The 19,698-nt window shown below is 32.0% G+C and overlaps 2 protein-coding genes across 2 annotated transcripts; both read left to right on the top strand.

The window, feature by feature from the left end:
* Positions 1-2,286: 2,286 nt before the first annotated feature.
* On the top strand, positions 2,287-5,540 carry LOC146953668 (endoglucanase 15-like). The gene is made up of 6 exons (XM_085711393.1): positions 2,287-2,487; positions 2,948-3,361; positions 3,737-3,823; positions 4,163-4,315; positions 4,428-4,709; positions 5,099-5,540. The coding sequence occupies exons 1-6, from the start codon at positions 2,290-2,292 to the stop codon at positions 5,411-5,413; spliced, it is 1,449 nt and encodes a 482-aa protein (XP_085567519.1). The 5' UTR covers positions 2,287-2,289; the 3' UTR covers positions 5,414-5,540.
* An 8,711-nt stretch (positions 5,541-14,251) lies between these two features.
* On the top strand, positions 14,252-18,197 carry LOC146953667 (uncharacterized). Its single transcript, XM_085711380.1, has 2 exons — positions 14,252-14,538; positions 14,774-18,197. Exon 2 carries the CDS (start codon positions 16,530-16,532, stop codon positions 17,493-17,495), a length of 966 nt encoding a protein of 321 aa, XP_085567506.1. The 5' UTR covers positions 14,252-14,538; positions 14,774-16,529; the 3' UTR covers positions 17,496-18,197.
* The last annotated feature ends 1,501 nt before the right edge of the window (positions 18,198-19,698 follow it).

The raw sequence follows: 19,698 nt of genomic DNA, 5'->3' as shown, positions 1-19,698 counted from the left end.
GGTAGAACAATGCATTATTATATGCAGGGGGCGGGGTTCGAACCCCGGACACCCCACTTATTCACCTTATATGGTGATTTCTAACTACTAAGCTACCTGACCATATGGTGATTTCTAACTACTAAGCTACCTGACCAAGCTACCTGACCATATGGTGATTTCTAACTACTAAGCTACCTGACCAAAAAAAAAAATGATATGGTGATTTCTAACTACTAAGCTACCTGACGATTTCTAACTACTAAGATACCTGACCATATGATGATTTCTAACTACTAAGCTACCTGACCAAGCTACCTGACCATATGGTGATTTCTAACTACTAAGCTACCTGTACTAAGCTACCTGACCAAAAAAAAAAAAATTTGATATGGTGATTTCTAACTACTAAGCTACCTGACCAAAAAAAAATTTGATTTTTTACTAAGTGCGTTTGATGGTTGATTTTTTACTAAGTGTGTTTGATGGTCAGGATAGAGAGTCAGGATATGATAAATATATCATATCCTGTTGTAATCTTTTGTTTGATGCATCGATAGGATATGATAATTTATTCCATTTATTTATCCTATCCTATCACTTCTTTGTAATTTATATCCTAAGTTTAAGTTGGGTTAGAATTATCCTATCAAAAGTAACAACTAAAATCTTTATTTTGCCCTCACCCCACTCCTCTCTCTCTCTCTCTCTCTCTCTCTCTCTCTCTCTCTCTCTCTCTCTCTCTCTCTCTCTCTCTCTCTCTCTCTCTCTCTCTCTCTCTCTCTCCATCGTCTCTTCTCTCTGTTGCTCTACCTCTTCTTCCATAACTCTTCAACACCATTTCTTCCATGTGTTACAGATATAATCCCAATTCATCGGTACAATCCTTTTTTCCTCAACATGCTTAATTCTCAATTTTCCCTCCTTTTTGGTTATATATATTGCATTAAAGAAAAATTGAAAATAATTTTTCTTTTGTTAACGTAAAAATAAATTGAAACAAATTCTTTTAAGATGTAAATAGGTGTTCAATTAAGAAGAACATTTTGATTTTATTTATTATCAATTGTCTAACGTATGCAGGTGGAAGTTTTAATTAATTGTTGGTTGTAGCTATAAGATGTGGAATGTTGCTTTCCCATTTACTCTTGTAATTTACAAAATCCGTTGGTAATGGACGAAGTATTGTAGCTGACCAAGGAAGAAGATGATTAATAAAGGAAATTATATATAATTAATATCAGTTTAATTGTATTTAAGGGAAATTGATTATAATGGTATTTTTGTCATTTAATTATAATAAAAATGTTATCATGTTTATTATCATGTGTGTATCAAACACATGATATGATACGTATTTATCCTCTCTATATCATATCCTGTCTTTATCCAATTTCATATCATATCCTATCACTATCATATCCTGACCATCAAACGGACCAAAAAAAAAATTTTGATTTTTTACTAAGAAAGATAAAGGTCCTTCTTTAAATTGTTTTTGATGGTCCATATTAGATTAACGCGGTTATTTAATTAGAATACTGAAGAGAAATCTTAAACTCTAATTGAGAAAAAAAATTATCCGATCATTTTGCTTATTTTTATTTTTTTGAAGGACCGATCATGTTGCTTATAGAACTTGCAAGATTTGTACCAAAAATAAAAGATAAAAAAAGAACTTGCAAGAATATCTGACTATTAAATAAAAATATGTTTTTTTAAATATTAAATAATAATCCGTTAAAAAAAGTGTTATGTGATAACAAAATAATTTCTTTTAACTAAGTAATTGTGCTCAAGTTGTTAATAAGTTATGTGGTTAATAAGTCTCATCTAAGACAAATTGTTTGAGAAAACTAGAGTTCAATTCATAGTGGAAACAATTCATGACTAGATAAATCTTTGACAAGACTTTACTTATCCTAGGAACTCGAGAATTAACAAAACAAATTATTTATAAAAATAAAAAAAAGAACTTAAAAAAAAAAATATATGGTACGTGTGAATTGATCTAATAAAGCATATAAAATATTACTAAAAACAGTGGAGTATGTATATCAAGTAATTAGTATATGTATTATTCCTTTCTCCATTTAGAAATTTAATTTAATTTGGAAGATATTATAATTAATATTCCTAATTGTTTTGAAACAATTAATATTCCTAATTAGTATTCCGAATTATTTGGTGAATGGGATTTGGAATATGTAACCGCTTATCGTACTATAAATTAGAGTCTATAATCTGAAGAAATTCTTGTACCAAAACATATATTGTCTCGTTTTGTTTTGATCATAGTTTTCGCTCAAAATGTCACTAGATAATGTTTTTATTTTCATTCTCCTTTGTTGTTTTTCTATGATTCATAATGTTGCTTGTGCTGATTATGGAACAGCACTTACAAAAAGTTTGTTATTTTTTGAGGGACAACGTTCAGGTGTGTTGCCTCCTAACCAGAGAGTAACATGGAGAGGGGATTCTGCACTTAAAGATGGCCAAGATGCTGGGGTAAATTACTATCAATATTTATACCTTTTTATACCTTTGAATTTTCCTTCATTTTATAACGAAAATGCAGAAGACTGGTAGAAATAAAAAATGAACCTTTATCATGTATCAGGTTTCTAAGTTCCTAGGGCTGTATGAGATTATATCATATTCTCTAAAAGAAATGTTTTATTCAAGAATTCAAACTAAAACATAGAGCTTTGGTTTTGGTGATTAGTTTTTATTTTATTTTATAATATTTTTTATTACTTTTGGTGGTAGCCATCGGTTGGATGGTGTCTTTATTGATGTTTTAATGTACGAGATGTATTTTTTTTATGTTCCGCCTATATACAGTGCGTCTTTTGCTTTGTCGTTTTTGTCTTGCCCGTCTTTGTTCGTCTAGGTTATTAATAAACTTTCTTTGTTAAAAAAACCATAAGAAACATTTTATTCAAATACATTTTATATACATGTGCAGATTGACCTAGTTGGAGGATATTATGATGCTGGAGACAATTTGAAGCTAGGTTTTCCAATGGCATTTACAACAACAATGCTATCATGGAGCACAATAGAGTTCAAAGACCAACTTGGAAAAAAGAATGAGCTTACAAATGCATTAGCAGCCATAAAATGGGGAACAGACTACTTGATGAAAGCACATCAACAACCAAATGTTTTGTATGGAGAAATTGGTGATCCTGACTCAGATCATCAATGTTGGCAAAGACCAGAGGATATGTCAACACCTAGGAATTCTTATAGGATTGATGAACAACATCCTGGCTCTGATCTTGCTGCTGAAACTGCTGCTGCTTTGGCTGCTGCTTCCATTGCTTTTCAATCTGTTGACAATGATTATGCCTCCAAAATGCTAGTTCATGCAACACAAGTATGGTTTTATTTTTTGTTATATCACTATTAGTTGTCTTCGTGAGCTTACCTCAGTTGGTACGGACAATGCATAATATATGCAATGACTTGTTAGAGTCAAACTCGATACCACGAACTTTACCACACTCACACACCATTTGTTTATATGATGTGTGAACTATTTAAAGTTTATTTTAAATAGAAAATATATATCAACTTTTTTATTTCAATTTTTAGTTTTAGTTAAATGTTTTTTTTTTTATATTGACAATATATGAAGAAAAAAAATTAAATAAGGTGAATATTGTATTTTTGTAATTAGAATTAAAAAAAACTATAAATAGATTATTATATTTTTTGTTTGGTGAAAATTTCTTTTTTCTTTTTCTTGCAGCTGTTTGATTTTGCAAACAATAACCAAGGCTTATACCACAATAGTATCCCACCAGCAGCAAAAGTATATTCCAGCAGCGGATATAAGGTGATCTACTTGATCCTTTCAACTTCTATATTTCCATCTATTAAACAAATTATGAAAGTGTAAAAAAGAGAACATTTTGTAAAAGAATTTTGATTGATGTTTGTCATGGTTAGAATGATCGGCAACAATAAAAAAAACTAGATGTCCTCCTAATGATTCAAAGACTAATAGAGATACCTTGAGGAACATATTGTGGGTTAAAAAAATTATAACTATTGTGAGTTCGAAAGGAAAAAAAATATTTAAGGATATGATGCAACCTAAAACACTAATATAATGTTTGAAAGACAACACTTCCATTTGAGCCTTATGGGATTTGAAATTTATTTGTACAAACAGGATGAATTACTATGGGCAGCAGCATGGCTTTACCGCGCTACAAACTTGAAAAAATACCTCGATTACCTTGGAGGAGCCGGCGACAATGGAGGTGCAAGAACAATGTTTAGTTGGGATGACAAGTATCTTGGTGCACAAATTCTTGCTGCAAAGGTATATCGAATTCAATAGCATTCCTCTTCCATCTATATTGAAAATATTGTTTTCTTCTTTTTATATACTCACTTCAAGAGCTAATTAGAAAATTTTGATATTTTTAATGTAGCTTGTTTTAGATGGGGCAGTGGAGTCTTCTGGTATTTGGGCTCAATACAAAGCAAATGCAGAACAATTCATATGCTCATGTGCACAAAAATCAACCCAAAACTTTCAGAAAACACCAGGAGGTTTGTTATGGTTTCAGCCATGGGGTAATAATCAATATGTTTCAACTGCTACATTTGCAATGTCCACTTATTCTCAATATTTGTCTGCAAAACAAGCTTCCCTTCAATGTAGTAGTGGTGTTGTCAACCCTTCTGATCTCACATCTCTTGTTCAAGCTCAGGTAATTCAATCCATCATAATCTATTTTCAAGTTTTACCATTTAAACTTAAGGTCATGCTAACCAGTGGCATCAGGGTAATGGTCAAGGAATCTATAAATAGAAATTTTGTCAATTGGTAATATAAGATATTACTTTTGATAAAGTAATGATTACACATCTTTTTCATAAAAACTTACTTGTTTTTGATGCTTAACCATTGCCTTTGGGACACTGGTTAGCATTTTCCTTAAAATTAATGAGGTTAGAAAATGATTTTAATAACTTGAATGAAGTTTTTCTGCCTTATAGCTAGGGCTTGAGAGGATATTCATTTTGTTTAAACGATATTCATTTTGAAATGGAGCGATTAATACTTTGTGACAAACATTCATGTGTTTAATGTTTATAGGTGGACTTCATATTGGGTTCTAATCCAAAACAAATGAGTTATATGGTGGGGTATGGAACAAGTTATCCACAACAAATTCATCATAGAGGAGCTTCAATTGTATCAATCAAACAAGATAGTTCACCAGTGGGATGCAAAGATGGCTTTGAAAAATGGTTCAATAAAAATGCACCAAACCCTAATACATTGGATGGAGCAATTGTGAGTCCAGATCAAAATGATGATTTTACGGATAATAGGAATGATTTCCAATTAGGAGAGCCAACTACAGTTTCTGTTGCACCTTTAGTTGGTGTTCTTGCTTATCTAGGTTAAATTTTTATTACTAGTTAGTACTAATGCTAATTGTAGTTTAGCACGAACAACTATCTAATTCATCTATCAATTGAAGTATTTCACTATAATTGTGGCTCATAATAAAATTTCTTTCTATTATTTTGCTTAATTATGTGTACAATTTTGTACGAGATCTTTAATATATATCTTTTCATCGTAAAGAAGACAGTTCTTGTAACATAACAATAATGGCAAAGTTTAACCCACTTGGTTGGTCTGGTTGTATTGACTTAGTATCTGAGAGTGTGTTCATCTTCAGGGTCTCGTTCAATTATCACGATACCAATTTGGGTGGGTTAATTTAGTTTCTTCAAGAAAAACATATGGCAAAGTCTTACAATAATTCAATTCTAGATTTTCTTATGATAGTAAAAATGTTTCCAGCAATTAATTAAACAAAAACATATGGAGAAGTTTAACCCACTTGATTGGCCGGGTGGTATTGACTTGAGACATGGAACGTGTTCATTCTCAAGGTCTCGTTTGATTCTTCCCGTGCTAATTTGGGTGGGTCAATTCAAGATTTTCTTATGATAGTAAACATGTTTCTAGCAATTAATAAAACAATAACATATGGTAAACAATTATTCGACTTAAAGATATTGATGGGTTTGGTTTACATTTCAACTAATTATTGAATGTCTGGCTTCTAGGATAGAGTTTCTAAGCAAATATTTTATCTTTTACATAGTCGATTTCTAAAGTGAAAAAAATGAATGGAGCAAGTGACATTAAAATATTTTTATTTATGTTGTTTTAAATCCGGGTGTATCTGTGGCATTAATGTTGGGTGTTATGTTATGCTACATTGAGTAGTTTGCGTAATTCATCAACCTGTGAAACAATGAATATGAAACCATCAAGGTCATAAATAGGAGTTCATGTATGCTTAGTCTAGCTCATTTAAGATCATGGATGTAAGACATATGACAAAAAAGAAATCAATATTTATAATAAAAAAACAAGTATTTGTTTAAAATAAAAAAGATCAATTTCTCTTCCCTCAATCACCTTCCATTTTCCCCCTTTTCCCTATCTTCTCATCACCTCCCACCGCCACTTCACCGCTGCCGCCCTCTCTGTCAATCACAATGTCATCACTCTTCCCTCTTCCTGTCACCTTCGTTTCCCCGCAACCGTCACAAACCAATCCATCGACTTTCCTCTTCCACACTTGTCGATTCATTGTCGATTCATTCTTGAAGAAAATAAGCACTCGTGTAGATTCATTGTGCACTTGACATAAAATTCTACTCTTCAATTTTTAGACAAAATTACTCTTGTGATCCCTTAACACAATGTTGCCTAAAAAATCAATTTTTAACCGAAAGTTTCGTTTTGTTCCCTTAGACGTGCTTTCGTTAGTCAATTTGGTCCCTACGTATTGTTAATTAATTTTTATAATATAATAGTAGTAAATAATTAGATAAACATAATTTCCTCAATAAAACTAGATAAACATAGTATATTGATGTTAAAATATGCATAAATAAAAATATATGATACAAATACATCATAATTTTAGCATAATATAATGCATGTCTATATATGTGTGTGTTAGTTCTCGCGAACTTAGCTCATCAGTTGGTATGGACAATGCATAATATATGCAAGGTCCGGGGTTCAAACCCTCTCTCCTCAAAATAATTTATTTTGATCCCTCTCACGGTCTGTTTAATTCAACGGATGGGATGGGAGGGGAGAGATTTTGATGAAAAGGGAGGGGATGAGAGGAAAGATATTTTAATTTAATATATGTTTGGTACAAAAGAGGGGAGGGGATGAGATGAGAAATACTTTAATTAAATATATGTTTGGTTCAAAATAATTCTCTCTATCTCTCTTTTGACAAAAGGAAATTTGTCTCTCTCTAAAAAAAGGAAATTTTCCTTATATACCAAAAATATATATTTTTAATAGAACTATGTTTATTTTGTCAAAAGAAATAGAATTATGTTTATTAATGGGTCAAATATTTTTTTAGAGGATTGATGGGTCAAATATTATATTCCGATATAAGGAAAAAAATTCCTTATATATAGTGTGATTCGAATTATTTACGGGATGAATTAATGAGGAAAATTTCCTTATATACTACGATATTGTTTTCGGAATATTGATTTTGTTGTAAAAAATATAGATTGGTAAATTGACGAGGGTTCTTTAGGGACCGTCCAGTATGTATATTCAACAATGGGACCGTCTAATATATGGATCTGATTTTTTTTTTTTTTAAAGAAACAAGCTTAATGTATTTCATTTATAATAGAGAATTCAATATAAGATGGGGTGTTGGAATGAATACGGAAACTAGCTTTCAACAGAGCCGCCTTAGCTAAGTTATGGGCAACTTCGTTTGCTTGTCTCCTAATGAAACTCACATTAGAGTTTATAAGATAAGTACATAGCAGGTGTACACGATTACTTATTATAACACTAAAATTAGATACACCAATCTGCTTTCCGTCGATGTTATCCACGACCGTTTTTGAGTCTATCTCAAAATCCATATTGAGAAGACGCAGATCCCTTGCCCATTCCGTTGCTTTTAACAAACCAATTGCTTCCACAATATCAACATCAACGATCGGGGAAAACCATTCAGAGCGAGCTAATACAAAGGCTCATTCAGCATCTCTAATCCACATTCATATACCTACTTTGTTAGTAGATTTACAGAAAGAGGCATCGACATTGCATTTATATCTACCTGGAGCGGGCTTTACCCAACTAACATTTTGCCTACTGATTTGAGGAATTGGTGCCGCTGTTTTCCAACCTTGAGCATTCTCCCAGCTAGCTAACATCGTTGTGGTTCTATGAAAAATTGCTTGACAATTTTCGGAGGCATCATTGCAAACCTTATTATTGTGGTTCTTCCATATACTCCACATTAGAGTGCCAAATAGGGGAATTTTGGAAAGCTGGAGTCGTTGAAAAATGTCGAAAAAAAAAATTGAAATGTCTCCAACATTTGATGTAGCAGCTGCAATCTCGTTCCATAACCCTAGGTGTTGCCAACATTGCATGCTTTTTGAACAAAGAAAGAGAGCGTGCAAGCTGTCTTCCTGCTCCTCACAAAACGGGCACTGCATAGTGCAATTGACGCCCCTAGAATGCAGACGAACACGTGACAGTGGGCAGCCATGAGCAACACTCCATAAGAAATTTTTAATGCCAGGGGATGCTCTACACCGCCAGATCTGATTCCATTGACAGCCAATGTCGTGTTGATGGACATTATTACTTCTGATCAAGATATCTATGTATGCGCTGCGAACTGAGTAATTTCCATGTTTTTCGAACCTCCATACTGGTTTATCCTGCTGAACCGAATCGAACAAAGGGGTGTTACAAATATGTTAAGCTGAGATATCATCAAACAGTATGTAAATATTATCCATATGCCATTGCTTTGAATTTGGAAAAAACAAATCCGATACTTTCACATTTGCCAAAGCCGGATTCATATGAGATAGCTGGAGAATAGAGTAGTTGTTTGAAATCCAAGCTGATCCCAAACTGAGATAATGGTTCCTACTCTTGCGGATCCCAAGCTGGATTATGACCTACTCTTGCGGCGAAATAATCACTATTTGGAAAATATCTAACTTTGAATAATTTAGTGATCAAGGAGTCAGGTTGTGTGAGAATCTTCCAAGCCCGATTCCCAAACATTGCCATGTTAAAAGTTAAAAGCTTTGAGCCCTTTCAATCTCATTCCTCCATATTTCTTAGGAACAGTAACATTAGTAAATTTTAATAAAATATTATTTTTTTCATTTTTTATTGAGACTTATTTAAGAATTACTTTAGTTTCATCTTGAGAATTATTTTTTTAATGTAGCATTAATTTTTAAAAGGGTCACAATTCGAATATCTCTTTATTGTAACTATTATATCTACTTCTAGATTCATGAATGACCAAAACGCCGTAAAAATAAAAAATAAAAAAATCGTTACCTAAAATAAAGTAAATGGACTACAAGAGTAACTCTACTCAATTTTTATTATATTAAATGAGGGTTCTTTATCAAAACATATCAAGGAGGTTTTGTTTGTACACTTGAGGATTCTTTAATTAGAATGCTGAAGAGAAATCATAAACTCTAATTAAGGAAAATACTGATATTTGATTGTCGGCTAAAAACATTCTGTTAGGAAACATGGCATCCATTGAAGGAATGAGAGAAAAGCTATGAAAGTATCTTATCGATGGAAATGAATATTATTACAATTGAGAAAGTTGGTTACATCGTGACACCTTAAGCCTATTTATAGGCACTAACTAACTAGTAACTATATGACTAACATATATCTCTAATAGCCCCCCGCAAGTTGGAAGGTGTTCAAAACACTTCCAACTTGAGATGAGAAAATACAAGGAAATACATCAAGCAAATGAAAATACAAGGAAAGATGCCGGAAATACATCGGCCAAGAGCATAGAAACAACCAAATGCTTAACCAACAAGAGAAATCCACAACTCAAGGTTTAACTGCTTGGAGGAAGAAGCAACAAATCAACGCTTAACCACCATCCGGTAGAAGCAAACATCAACAAAGCCTTAAAAGGCACAACGCTTAACCATCAAGAGTTCTCAATCACTCAAGACAGAAGCACAAGACAAGAAGAGCAAGGATATCCAAAATCAGTGATGATATCCAAAAGAAAAAGAAGTGCAAGGAAGGGCCAAAATCTACAATGGAAGGAGGTCATATGTTGAACAAACTTCACACCAAAGGTACCATGAAGCAACAAGACCAAGGTTCCAAGAGATATAAAAAGAGATGCCCTCCAATGTCGAGCCGAGACAAAAAAGAACCAAATGCAAACTGTAAAATGCAGTATGCAGACACCAAACAAAACTGCAAAGAAAGTCCCAAATGCCAAGGAGATAGAGCACCATACATAACAAAGAGAAGGGACCAATACCAATGCACCAAAATGGTGTGTACCAACAGAAGCTTCATCAAATTCACTAAAACTAATACTACTTGAGCACACCATGAGCTTGCATTGTACGAAGTGATATATCTCAAAAAAAAAACATGTGCACTGTTGAACAAACTAGCCACATACCACCTACACAATGTTAAGCACCAAAGCAAAAAAAAACATTTCCCATGCTACTAACAATCACACAATGACAAGAAGGTTGATGAACATATCCATAAACCACAAAACTACAGCACCATTCTCTGTCGTACAAAGGACTGCTCGTAAAACCTTATTCAACCACTTATTGACATATGATCCAGAAACAATAGCAATCATGGAAGAAAGATCAAGAGAATAATTCCACAAAGTGACAATTTTCAACACAACTCTTCCTTAGTGGATGTAAGAGCAACGTGACATTCCAGCAGACCAAAGCAATCGTCATAGAAAAAAATATGCAGAACACTGTGTAACACCCCGTTTTCCCAACGTAAAAATTTCATAATTAAAAATCAGAATAATTCAACCTTAAACGGAATGCTACACTTCTTAAAAATTTATAAACGGAATAAATAACAATTTATTCTTCAAAAATATAACAACATAATCTTTAAATCTTCGCAGCGGAATAGTTTGACAACTTAAATAATCTTTGGCACAAGGGCTTCAATATAAAATTTCATAAAACTTAGTTCAACATCAATTCTTGAAAGATTCATAAAGTAATACGTAAGGAACAGAAAGTAAAGACATAATCCCATCCCGTTACGTATCAGAGCACCTAAGACACACTTGTGAGGAGTCCACTCACGACCGCAACTAATCCTGGTTACCTGCAAGTTACCCATACAAAGAGCAACATTTCCAAGCAGAGGGGTGAGATTTCTCAAACAATAATATAAAGCATATAAATCATGTAAAGTACATTCAACAACTTAAACATCCTATAATTCATTAATCATATCTAGCAACTTAAACTTCCTTAACTAGTATCATTATTCTTCCTACATTAGTCATATACTTCATATTATATCATCATATAAATATCATCACATATCTACAAATATTAGTCATAAGCATTATCATATATCCTTTTAATCATAGCATCTTAATCATAGACATAAACAACATCATATAACATCAAGTACTAATCATAACCATCTCATAACATTATATATCAACCATAAACATAATCACAAACAATCCATCTTAAATATAATCACGAGGAATCATCATACATCATCATTAGTAAACGTATAACATCTTATCATATTCACATATCAGCATATCATAAATCACATAGCATCTTATCATAACAACTTCATATTCAACCATCATAAACAAATCATAATCAACATCATCATCAATCCTAAACAACATCATCGTCAAACATGAACAACATCATCGTCAAACATCAAAATCAAACATCATCATCAAACATGAACAACATCATCGTCAAACATCATCATCATTAAATCATAATTAAATATAAGTTATGACGACTCTACAATGCAACAACAACTTCAACAACAACTTAGACAACTTCAACAATAGCTTAGACAACTTCAAAAACAACTTAGACAACTTCAACATGCATGTGGTACCACCAGGGCATTAAGCCCCCTTCGCTAAGGTCATATTTGGACCTGTCGGGCATTAAGCCCCCATCGCTAAGGCCATAAAGAACCTGTCGGGCATTAAGCCCCCATCTCTGACTATGCAACGACACAACTTTAATGCAACGACATAACTTTCGTACAACTTAGACAACTTCATGAACATCTATGACATCCTAACATCTTGACATCTTGACAATATAACATCTTAACAACTTGATGACTTCATAACGACTCGACGACTTAACAACTCTTATCATCTTAACGTCTTAACATCTTAGCATCTTGACAACATATGGATCACATAAATAATTCATGTCATATCATAATATAACAATATCAAATGATAATAAACAACATCTTAAAACATCATATTCATCAATCATAAACAACTTCATATAACATCGTATTTAAACATCAACAATAATTCACTATGTATCTTTGTAAAAGCATAATAAATTATGCACAACATATTTTCATGTCAAACAAAAGCTACTGGAAAGATATCACAAATATCAACAACTTTAATGTTTACAACAAAGATCAATTCAAAACAGAAACATATGAACAAAACGCAAAAACATGAAACAGAGAATGCTGTCACCGTACAATTTTGCAAAGACCTCCCTGTAGTATTTTAATCATAACTCAAAGACCAAACATCATTTTCACGTCAAACCAAAGCCACTAGAAATCTAACAAAATTATCTAAAACTTTCATGTTTACGCCTAAGACCAATTCTGTACCGATCAGTACCAGTTTTTATTTTAAATTCGGAAAAGTTGTGCTGAAAGTCCATAAAAATTCACTGTGACCTACGTGCAGTAATTTGACCATAACTCAAGTTCTATAAATCCTATTGACGTGAGACCAACGGCATTAGAAAGCTAACATCCATACCTACAACTTTCGTGTTTACACCTAAACCCAGTTCGGAACTTAAACTCTTCAAACTGAGACAATAAAAACGTGTTTTGCACATTGACAGCAAAATCGCAGTTCAGCTGCGATTTCGCTTTGGGGAAATCTTTTCCACTTCTTATTCGATCCAATACTCTCCAAACTTGACCCTAATCATTACCCTATGATTACCCTATCATTAGAACACTAATTATTCATCAACTTACTGTATGCAAATTCAAAGGGTTCTCAAATCTATTAACAACCTATTACAATTATTAAACCCTAATTCGTAAACTCACCAACATCTCATCCAATTCCATGGTTCTAACCTCAAAACTACATCCAATAATCGTCATATGGGTTATCTAAGGACTGTATACAATTTCTACATCAATTCAACAAGTTTTCATCATCTAATCATCAAATCTCTCTCAAAACCCTAATTCTCAAATTCTCACAAACTTTCCACAACTTGTTAGATGCAATCTAATGATTTAACAACTTAATATTAATGCAAGATAGTCTCACCCTCACCTTAGATTAATTCCTGAATCAGCGGCAGCGTTCTTCTTTCCTAAGGTCTTCTCCTCTTCTCTTCTTTCTTGTTCTCCTCTTTTCCAAAAAGCTGTTTTCGGTAAACTCTTTCTAACCTAAGCTTCTCTATTTATAATATTAAACGCTCTTCCTAAATCTATTTTGGCCCAACAACTTATTCTTCTTTCTATTCTAACCCCTTTCTTATTTCTCTTACACCTCAAAACTACTTTATTCCTCATAATCTTATTTATTTCTAAATTAAATATATCTCTCCCTCACTTAATAATAATAATACACCAATAACAAATATATCTCTAACAAATAACAAATATATTTCTACACCAAATAACAAATATATCTATAACAAATAACAAATATATTTCTACACCAAATAACAAATATATCTATAACAAATAACAAATATATTTCTACACCAAATAACAATTATATTATGCTAGTAAATACCAACATATAACATAACAAAATATCACATAAATCATGTAAATCATACCAATCATATAAATATATTCTAAAACTAATTAAAATAATTAAATAAATGGAGGGCGTTACACACTGCAACACAAACTTCATCAAGGATCCAGGAACCAAATATGAGGCAACAACATACATGATCCCTTGTCAAAATAACGAACCAATGGAGCCTCATACAAATCTTCTTTAAATTTATGTTCCACAAATCAATTTTCATTGCAAAACATAATCAAATCAACAACAGAGAATTCCAAATTACAAATCCATGATCAAGCTTCCAAAACTTGAAACAATATTCCAATCTCCAAGAACGCACCAATTGTTGAGATAAAATCTAAAAATCCTTTATTGATGTTTTAATGATAACAAACCTTGAGAAGTAAACTAATAAGTTTTATGAATATTAATCTACTGATGTTTGCACTTGAGCTTTTGTTGAAAGGATAAAAATCAATTGAGGAGGACAAACTAGAATCAACTTACATCAACAAGTGCATTATTTATACTCAACGATGAAAGAATAAAAATACTTAAAGTATTACCACAATAGTATCAAAAGCTTCATGAAGATATTGAAAGACTATTGTTTTCATCAATGGAGGTTTAATCAAAGGTTATGATTATCTTTTTATTTAACTTGTGTATTTGAGTGTTCTATTTAGTCACAGATTAAATATTAAAGGCGCACACAATCGTCAATTTTTGTTCTCATACAATGCAACAAATTTTGAAAGCCAAAAACCTTGCAAAGAAGAGAAAAAACGTATAGTTTGGTATGTTGCAATTTAAGACATCAAAGGTCATTTAATTGACATTTTAAGTGACAAATATGAAACCTTCTATTCAAGGAATATTGCATTAAAGGAGCTAGTTAAAATGCCAAGGTTTTTTTACGTGCATGAGGATAACATGTACATGGCCAAACATTTTATTACAAAAGGAATTATATAAAAAAGCATGTTTCTTCTTTTGGATGCAAGAACTACACGTGGACAAATCAGAAAGCAACACATACATGGTATTGAGATGGCATACGGTTTTGCCATCAAGAAATACAAAGAAAATGGTTTTGGTTTTGCTTGTCTCCAATACTTCTCGATGTCCAATCCAATGAGAGAAACAAGCACACAACAAAAGTTGGTTTTTCTCCTTTTACAGCAAGAATTCACTAGCCTTTGGATAATTTTGTACACATGGATTTACCTACCTTAGAAAGAAAGAAAAAACACTACACATAAGGTGAAGGTCACAACTAATTGCTGGCTTGCATATTATCAAGTTACACGTGAGAACATAAAACTTGTCCAAAGCTTCACACAATTTTTCTAGCTTATGGAGGTACAACACACGTGGGACTCAAGGCTCTTCTAAAGAAATTGAGAGCTGTTGCTAGCTGTTTACACACATGTGAGACTAAAGGAATTTGAATTAAAGTATCATGTGCACGTGAGAAGAATTAAGAAAGGCAGCAAGGATACCTCTTTCATTACAACTTGAAGCACCTCTCTGCCTATAAATATTGAAGCTCTCAGCTGAAGGAAAGCAACCGAATTCTTTTGAGAAAACAGAAGCTTACAAAGTTCAAATACTCATAAGCTCTCACCGAATTCTTTTGAGCAAGCAGAAGCATACAAAGTTCAAATACTCATAAGCTCTAGCTGAATTTTTGAGAAAGCAAGAAGCATACAACCTCCAAAAATTCCAAAGCTCTCTCTTTTCATATTTCAGTTTCAGTAACTAAATTTGCTCTTTTGCTTTGAGCTTTTTAGTGAAACACATTTTTAGAGAAGCAAAGACATAAACATCTAAATCCTCCAAAGCTCTCTCTTTTTTATTTCTAGTGAACTAAAAATTGCTCTTTTGTTCTTGAGCTATTTTTAGTGAAGCACTACTAAATTTTATTTGATTTTTGGTCCAAGTAAGAATTTGTTTCTTATTGGATTGTAAAGCTTGTAGGTAACAAGTGTGTGAAAAAACAAGGGTTAAATCACAGTTTTGTAGGGATAGATCAGGTAGATCTAGCAATGGTGATTTGTACTCGTTTGTTTTTGGTTGTAAAGGCAAAGGTAGATTTACTCGTTTGCAGGAAAGATCAGTCGGATCTAGCAAAGAGTAAAAGTTACTCATTTGTGTAAAAGAAGACAAAAGAGGAGTTGTGGTTAACGTAACTTAACGCAACTACCTAGTGGAAAATCTCACAGTATTGTGGGGACTGGACTAACCCATATTGGGGGAACCAGGATACTTCTTGTGTGTGATTTTCTCTTTCCTTATCTCTTTTATTTTATACAATATCACACACTTCACAATATTATTGTTTTATTAACTAACATACTAACACAATCCAAGTATATATACTTGAGAATTTTTATTTGGTAATTTTTATTAGTTCACAATTCAAACCCCCCTTTCTTGTGAAAATATTTACTTCAATTGGCATCAGAGCCCGGCCTCTAAAAAGCCTAAGCACCCAACGGTGTAGGAGGAAAAAGATCCAGAAAAGAAAGTCTCAAAAAACCTAAACACCCAACGGTGTAGAAGGAAGAAGACCCAAAGCCTAAACACCCAACGGTGTAGAAGGATAAGGATCCAAAAAGAGAAAAAATGTCTAAAGTAAAATTCATGTCAGAAGGAGGTTCTGCAACCATAAATCAAGAAGAAGAATTGAATCTTTATAATCAACAACAAGCACTTGACGATGAAGAAAGTCAAGATCAAATTATCCTTCTCACTTGCAAATTACTAAGAATGATACAAAGAAGAGATCAACAAAATTTCTCTTCAACAAATAAGGATGAAAAAGAAAACTTATGCCTAATGGCAAAATCAGATAATGAAGAGGTAAATCCTAAACCATGTTCATCTTGTGAAAAAACTGGATATTTATTTGATAACCTTTTTTATAACTCTCAAATTCTAGAACAAACTTGTGAAAGTTTAAGAAATGAAAATCTTGAACTAAAAAGGGAAAAAGAGAATTTGGAAAAAATAAATAAAGATCTTCTAAAAAATATCCAAGATTCTCAATCAAAAGAAGTTTTTGAAATTAAAAGTGAATCTCAAGAAGAAAACATTGTTCTAAAGAAAAATGTTTTACAGTTGAAAAATGACATTTCAAATTTCGTTAAATCAACTGAAACTTTTCAAAAAATTATGGGATCACAAGTAAGTGTTTTCGATAAAGCTTGCATAGGTTTTAAAACTAATCACAAACAAAAACTTTATGAAAATTTTTTCATTCCTGAAAAGGTTACAAAAAGGAGTGAAAGGTACAAATGTACATATTGTGAAAAATATGGACATCTTGAACCTTTTTGTTTTAGAAAAAAGAAAGAACAAGCTTTACAAAAAACAAGAGTTACTTTCAAATCAAACTTTGTTAGATTTTATAAAGAAGGATTTCCTAAAAGTAACACTAACCATCAAGGACCCAAAAAGATATGGGTACCCAAAGCACTACTAACTTCTATTGCAGGAATGTCTCATGACAGTCAAGAAAAAGCCCTGGTGCTTGGACAGTGGATGCTCAAGGCATATGACCCAAGAAAGACAATGCCTCCTCTCATTTAAAAAAAATGAGAAAAGATAATACGTAACTTTTGGAAATAGTTACAATGATCAAACCAATGGGACTTTTTATCTTTGTTAAAAATAATTTAGTTTTAAAAAAAAAATTATTAAGGATTTTTTTTACGTGGAAGATTTAACTAATAACTTTTTTTAGCATCATTCATCTTTGTGAAAATTGTTGAAAGTTATTTAAACCTTATATGTTTGAGAATAAACAAACATCTTTATTTTTTAAATCAAAACATTTTTTTGTTTTAAAATTTGATGCTTTCTTAACCAAGTTTTGTTTTATGTCTTGTGTAAAACATATACAAGTTTGACATAATAGAACTTTCCTTTATCATTCAAACTGTCATTCAAAAATTAGGTTCTATGAGAATAGAGAATGTGAAATTTATTTTAAAGGAAAAGAAGTCAAAAGTTTTTTTTCTAAGAAACATTTTGAACTACTTCACATTATGTTTTTAACTTATAAAATTTATAAGTCTTATGACTTTGTAATATTTTATGAGTTATTAAAATATTTACTTGAACATTATTTTAACAAAAAACGTAAGGACAAATACTGTGAAGTTTTTCTAGGTTCTTGGTAAAAATGTTCAAAGTCAAAAATTCAAATATATTTTCTTGTAAGTAAGTCACAGTGGGAGATTCAATAAACATTTGTCTTCTATGTTTATAATCTTGTTTGTGTTAGAAAAATCTTGAACAAAACTTACTATTTTTGGAAAAATAGAAAATAAGATATATCATATTTTCACTTTTATGAATATCATTTCTATATTTTCTTTAGTAAAGAAAGTTTGGTAAAATTTGATTCAAAATATGTCTAAGTTTTTTTTTGAGACTTTACATTCTATGAATTTGATAGAATATAAATTTGCAATGGTCAATGTGTAGATTAAAATATGCAAATTATGTTTGAGGATCTTAGAAGAAAGCATGCACATAAAATTTGATGAATTTGAGGAACTCGAGATTCAAGAAAGAATCATTGAAGAAGATGAGGAAGAAAGTCAAATCAACTCCAACAAAGAAAATTCTCCTCAACAACCTTCAAAAGAAGAAGCACCTCAAAATCCTCCAAGATCTTGGAGAATCATTGACCGACATCCACAAGATGAAAGAAGAGAAACTAACACAAAACAAAGCTAGATTAATAGCACAATGTTACAATCAACAAGAAGACATAGACTATGATGAGACTTATGCTCTTGTGGCTAGACTCGAAGCTATAAGAATTATTCCTGCATATGCATCTCATAAATGCATAAAACTTTTTTAAATAGACGTAAAAAATGCATTTTTAAATGTTTTTTTTAAAACGAAGAACTTTATTTTCATCAACCTCCAAGTTTTGAAAATTTAGAAAAACCAAATCATGTGTTCAAACTAACCAAAGCTATGTATGGACTTAAACAAGCTCCAAGAGCCTGGTATGAAAGATTGAGCATTTTTTAATCAAAAATGGTTTTTCATGATGAAAAATTGATACCACACTTTTTAGAAAAATTGACAAAAATGATTTATTAATTGTACAAGTGTACGTAGATGATATCATTTTTGGAGCCACAAATAAAAAATGTGTGATGATTTTTCAAAACTCATGGAAAGTGAATTTGAGATGAGCATGATGGGAGAACTTAAATTCTTTTTGGGGGTTACAAATCAAACAGCACAAAGATGGCATTTTTATATGTCAAGAAAAATATGTCAAAGATATTCCCGAAAAAGAATGTAGAGGAATGATTGGATCCCTTTTATATTTAACTACTAGTAGACCTGACATTGTTTTTGCAGTTGGTTTATGTGCTAGATTTTAAACTGCACCAAAAGAGTCACACTACATTGCAGTTAAAAGAATTTTCAGATCCAAGTGTCGGTTTATGGTACAAAAAGGGATCACATTTCAATCTTATGACATAGTATGATGCTGACTATGCCGGAGACAAAATAGAAAGAAAAAGCACAAGTGGTGCATGTCAACTGCTAGGAGAAGCTTTAATCAGCCGTTGTTGTTGAAAACAAAATACTATAGCATTATCCACCACAGAGGCTGAATACATTTCCACTGCAAACTGCTGCTCTCCGCCTTACGTAAACAAAACTCTCACCGGCCATCAATCAAGTGACCTCAACATTACAATGATGATAAATGAATGGGTATGTAGACAGGTTACAAAATAAAGACGTTCTCATCACT

Source organism: Medicago sativa, chromosome 1 (assembly GCF_051527215.1).
Source record: "Medicago sativa cultivar Bolivia chromosome 1, Bolivia_mono, whole genome shotgun sequence".
NCBI lineage: Eukaryota > Viridiplantae > Streptophyta > Magnoliopsida > Fabales > Fabaceae > Medicago > Medicago sativa.
The sequence above is the reverse complement of the archived record's forward strand: the minus strand, read 5'-3'. Positions and strand labels throughout refer to the sequence as shown.